The sequence below is a fragment of the Apteryx rowi genome, unplaced genomic scaffold (assembly GCF_003343035.1).
Source record: "Apteryx rowi isolate R43461 unplaced genomic scaffold, aptRow1 scaffold_12, whole genome shotgun sequence".
NCBI lineage: Eukaryota > Metazoa > Chordata > Aves > Apterygiformes > Apterygidae > Apteryx > Apteryx rowi.
This window is the reverse complement of record NW_020447419.1, coordinates 4,400,144-4,406,143: the sequence shown is the minus strand read 5'-3', so window position 1 is coordinate 4,406,143 and position 6,000 is coordinate 4,400,144. Positions and strand designations below refer to the sequence as shown.

At 38.0% G+C, this 6,000-nt stretch overlaps 1 protein-coding gene across 6 annotated transcripts in view; it reads right to left on the bottom strand.

Moving 5' to 3' along the window:
- Nucleotides 1–39: 39 nt before the first annotated feature.
- The window catches only part of NBEAL1 (neurobeachin like 1), a 93,226-nt gene continuing 87,265 nt past the window's right edge, over nucleotides 40–6,000 (bottom strand). For all 6 annotated transcript variants that reach the window (XM_026086906.1, XM_026086914.1, XM_026086922.1 and 3 more), the window contains one exon: nucleotides 40–5,638. In XM_026086906.1, the coding sequence (XP_025942691.1) occupies nucleotides 5,537–5,638 (102 nt within the window). In that variant the 3' untranslated portion in view covers nucleotides 40–5,536. The remainder of the gene's footprint in view (nucleotides 5,639–6,000) is intronic.

The following is a 6,000-nucleotide window of genomic DNA, read 5'->3' as shown; positions in this document are numbered from 1 at the left end:
TTTTATCAACTGCAATAGCTTTTTAGAAACTCTTCCTTGCTTTTTTTTTTTTTTTTTTTTAAAAAAAAAGCATGTGCTAACAAGGTTATTAGAGATAATCAGACAAATTTGGCTCCTTGGGATGGAAGGAAAGACATCTTCCGAACACTCCAGTTGAGTCTGACATTGGCACACAAGGAATCCACATGCATATGACTGCAAAAAAATTACTACTCTCCCCAAAAGGAGGAAGTACATCTTGCATCACTGACTGGATCTTTGTGGTCCCAGCCAAATAAATGTGCACAATTTTAAAGCAATGCAAATAAATACAATCTGTTACTGGACACCCTTTTCACTAGCTCCCTTGTACTTACCGGGCTGCCACTGGCTTATTACAGCACCACATATGACTGTGCATTCCCAAAAAACAATGTTCATGCTCAGCAAGAAGAATTAAAAATAAATTAGTCTGCACAAGTGTAGCACTTTGTGGCGTATGTCATCTGAGAACTATTTCTCTACTCATCTGTAATATTTACTTTGTGGAGGTTTTGCTAATACATGCTCATAACTAGCCCAGAGAGCATGTATACATGTACTGCTTAAGTCAGTTCGTAGCATAACTTCCACAAACAGCTGACTACTAACGGGTGTCACATTTACAACTGAAAGCTACAGGGCTTTTAAACCAAAAAGCATGAAGAGCCCATTCTAGAAAGCACCCAGCTACATGCTTAAATTCCCAAAGTTATATATATCCTTAGTGCTTTCATCTAACAGTATTTACTAGATCAGACCTTAGATACATATTCTTATGTGAATCTAAGTTTTTTTTAGTTCTTTGAAAGAAAAAAAATATATATATATTCACAGCACCCAGCCTTGGCATCTAACAGAGCCAGCAAGGTGCCTTTAACAGGGAAGAGGGGTGCCTTCAGGCGACCATACAGAGCAGGAGTCTCCAAAGAGGCCTCGGTTTGGGCGCTTACGGAGCCTGGCGGAAACACCGGCCTCCTCCGCCCCCCTCCCTAGCTTTAAAGCTCCCTACCATACTGTAATCTGGAGATAGATAAACACTTTCAACTAAATACAACACACACAGTAAAAATGTTCAAGCGATCGATTGCTATATATACTTTCCGCAATGTCACATAACAAAAATCACCAGGAGGGACATGGAGGGGAAGCAGGGGAGGAAGGAGGCAAGGTCCAGGGGAGGCGGGCAGAGAGCTCCCAGCAGCCCAGGCACCATTAAACACCTCTTGTGCATTGCAAATACAAATAAATTCATTCCTGCAGGCATCTTAAAGCAAACTGATGTAGGACTGCTACCAGTACCATAGAGGATTTTTACAGTACAGAAACATAGTTCTTTGCACTTCATTTTAGGGACACAAAAATACAGCTTTAAAGAGGATCTTTAAAAAACAGCCAATTCTTTAGACTATTTAAAGCCTCTAAAGACTTTGATGCATCTGTTTTGTGATAACATTTACGATCTAAGGTAGGCTGGGGGGAAAAAAAGCTTGTTTTTAACCAATGTTGCAGAATAGCAAGACAATCTGTAATCTATTTTTGAATCAAACAAGCTTCCTAAAATGTAATTTCCACAATGTGCATTAACCAACAAGAGAAATACAGTTTAGCTTTAAGATGGAGATTATTATTATTTTGTGCTGGTGTTGGTAAGGTATGCGGATGATGGAAGACACACAGTTTCTAGATATCCTACGAGTGAGTATTAGATAACAAATAGATCGATACAGTATAATTCACATAATTCAGATGCCAACTTGAACAGCAAACATTTAACTTTCTGAATGCTGATACACTACAAAACCCATACAGACTAGATGAGATTCTTCACTATCGATAAAAATAAGACCATTAAAAAAATACCACCAAGAATCATAACTAAATAGATGAAGAGAAATTTGACACACGTTATACTTGAAATAAAGGAGGGATGTCTTCTAAGCATCATCCTTTGGTATATGAGTTCTAACTGTGCTAGGGAGAAGTTACGCAATACAGCTAACTGCTTGATCTAGTTTATATACAGGTACGCAAAGAAAGTCAATTTTCAGTTTCTTTTAGATACATATATTTACACTGTTACTTAGTGTCAAAGGTAAGCATAAATATCATTAGGGGTGTCCAAAAGATTAAATGCAAGACAATACCACCAAGGTGGTCTTGACAAATGTAGCGTTATGAAACAACTGTGCACTTAAGACTTGGTTATTCTGAATTCTTAAATCAGAATTGTTTCATCTCACAGCTTTATTTCCGTATTTAATAAATAAATTTTAGTTCAAAAACAAACAAGAATTATTTCACTAATACGTATTGTTCTACATGAAAAACAGAATGTGGTGGGATCCTAAGCTTTATTCCCTCGATGAAAAGGAAGAAAAAAAAGGATTGAAGTCACTTCACTAATTCCCAGTGCACTGTATAATAGACTACAATTCAATCAACCTAAACAGCTGTCCAGGAAAATTTTCTTTAAAAAAAAAAAAAAAGCAAAAAACCCAAGATGACTTACAAAAAATAAGTTAAAATAGAATTAAGCAAAACATCAGCTAATACTCGCACTTACTGCCTATATCTTACTTAAAGCTGGTTTTAGACAAAGGCAAAGTGCAGACCTTCAAACCTATGGGGGTCTTTCCGGAGGCACTCTGGAAAGAGCGCTGAGCGTGTGACAGCCCCTACCTCCCATCTGCCAGGGGCAGACAGACGACAGCAGATGCTGCCGTCCTGCACAGGGCATGGAGCAGCCCCGAGCTCGCCTGTCCCTCCCCTCCTCCCGCGGCTGCCGCAGAGCACAGACTAGCCTCAAGTCTGAGAGCCCAAGAACTGCCCCCATTTAAACTACTCCCAGATATTTGTGCCTATCACCTAATGCTTGTGAAGCACTGAAATGATGGCATTCAAACATCAAAGCACTTCTTCATTAACTCTGGCATCCCCAATTATTGGAACTACACTATATTTTATTTAAGCTGACACGGTATATTCGGTATTCTTGAATATTAAACTACTGAACACATTCATTAATTCCATTTTTGTATAAACACACCTAAAACACAGCAAGAGGTTCTTGAACCCATATGTGAACCTCTCTACGCACGTGACAACAGAAAACCCACGTTCTGGCCAAACATTACTAAACACCTATCTCCTCCATTTTTACATTTGATTCTCCTAGCCTGAAACATCCTAATTTCCCCCCTGCAAATATACATACTTAACCTCATATATGCACTTAAAACAGTACATATATGCACACTTATAAAAGACATAACTCAATGCCCCCAAACAAGTTCTGTTTTTGACTTCCCACTTCACTAAAATCACACGTTCACAGCTGGAATTCTTCTGAAGCGCTCTCCAAAGAGCTCCTCAGAAACCCCTTCTTCGGGAATCATAAAGGACAAACCTACTGCACGTTTGCACACACATGCTTAATACTTCCAGCGTATCTTTAGTACTGTTATTGGATAGGTAATCGACCATAAATAGTTAGTATTTTTCACTTAGGCCTTCACTTTACAGCTTACTTGAAAGTTTGGGATGTGTGTGTGTACACAGAATCTGAAAAACACACCACTTAAATCTTTGGAAATTACAAGCTGTCTTGACAAGTGCCTCAAGGAAATGCTTCTGACCTTCTCCTAACTGTCCAGATGATCCAGTCTGTCACAGTGATTAGTTAGAATATTGCAACTATGCATAGACCCACTTGTTCCTACTCTGATTTATTATTTCATTTACTGAAGTTAAGAAAAAGCAACACAATATTCTTTACAGAACACACAATAATCAATCATTAAGAAGGACTTCTTTGTTGATGAAGAAATTGAGGAGAAAACAGTTGTAATGAGACTAACAGAGCTTGTAAAGATTGCCCTGAAGGGGGTGAGGGGCAGAGGTACTACTATTCCTATAGAGTTAATAAATATTGTGCTAAAAGCTAATGAAATGAGATTATGCATAATGGAATTCCTCAGGTAGTTCAACAGCTCCCCAGCCACAGGGAATATCTGATAACATCTACAGAAGATACAACACATACTCATTTCCATAAATAAATAAAAATAAAATAAAATAAACAAGAAAAGCGATGGCAGAAGGGAGAAAAGGGTAGCCCAAAAGGGAACATATTAGCTAACAATCACTTACAGCTCTGCCTTATATCTATACTCCCCTTATCCCAAAGGATGCAAGGGGAATAGTATCTTCTTTCAATACACATACGTACATATATATACATATATATACAGACACACACACAAAACCTCACACTTCGATCCAAAAAATAGTATTTTCCCTTTAGCACCAGGCTTTCCCAACAGTAGGGGGCTTATCATTTGAAACATTAACATTTACTTTGCAGAAATGCCAGAACAACAGGAAAACATGCACTCGTCTACCACCACATATCTCTAGAACAAAACCACTCACTAACGTCTTCTCCAAGAACAGCATCCAGTCCATAACTATTCTGCTGTGTAGAGTGCATGCAAGGATCTGTTATTTTCCTCTTCCAGGTATTAAACACATCTTGAAAATGGATCCATTATCTGTTTTCCTGCTTGCTTTCCAGAAACAAAAATATAGCTAACAACTGGTTTGGTGAATATCAAGCCAAGAAACAACCAGGTGCTCTTTATTTAAATTGTGCTGCAATGTTGTTCAAGTGATTTTGCAGTGGAAATCTGTTATCTTTGTTTGCAGGAGTTGCCTTACTAATGAAACAGAATCTTTGACCAATGTGGATATCTGATTATTTCCTCTGTCTTTCTACAGGATCCTAAAATATATTAAGGAATTTCTTAGTGTGTGTCTTAGTCTACTTAACAATATAAATAATTCTCAGCAGCAAGTATTTCCCACCTCCTTCAACTCCTCCACCACTTTCAACTCCTCCAAAGTTATTCATTTCTGTACTTTAAACAATTTCTGATAATCAAGTAGTGCAACACAGATGCTCCTTGCAGAACAGCCTAAAACTAGAACTAGACAAAAAAAGACAGCAATAGCCATTTACAGGAATAAATCACAAGTGGATTGGTCTAAAAAAACCATATCAAAAAGGTCGTGTCAGTTCTCCCCATTTCAGACCAGCACAACTGATGGAATCTTAGTTTACTGTTGGGGAATTGCAATGCTGTCAAAGCAAAGCCAAATATCTTCCCTGTGATCAAGGAGCATCTGGCCCTATGCAGCTTTAAATCAAGTGCTACTTATCTTAAATCCGATTAGCAAGTTTGGGTTTGGAGGTTTGGGGTATTTTGTTTGTTTCCCTGAAACACAGTTTTAGCAGCTATTTAGAGAGGATTCTGCTGTGACCAACTCAATATGGTTAAGGAAAAGTATGCAAGCAAGTTAACTTGCACAGGTATGTATGGAAATTACTCTACCTCTACCCTAGCTTCATCTTCAACAGATTGTTAAGAATCAAACCCCTGAAAGTTGGAGATACATTTAAAGTGACAAAAAGATTAAGCATTTTTCTGGAATCCATGAGAGAAGGTGGAAGCAGCAGTCACTTGGGATCTTGAGTGTTATATTCAGTCTCTCCTGATGAGATCTGGCTGAGCCGTTTGCTTGATCCCCACAGCTTTCGGGAAAGCTGACCTGAGCGCATCTGTTTAAAGTAATCCAGAGAAACAAAAGGAGGGGGAAGGGATAAGGCGGATAAATTAAAAAGGAGCTTCAGACACTGATTCTGGTGAAGTGCAGACACTAAAAGGTATTACATAAACATAAAATTACACCAACAAAAAATATTTAAAAACAAATAAACCAAAAGTTACACACTTCAGGATGATTCTTGGGACTGACACAAAACAGACAAAACGCTAATCACTATTTCCTGATTTTGAACAGTTAAAGGGATATTGTCAAGTAATGGAGACTTAATACTTAACCTGCTTTAAATGGCTTAAAAATAGTCTTCAGTTTAGATTGCTGTTTTGTTAGAGAGAAAAAATAAGAGCTGAAGGTCAA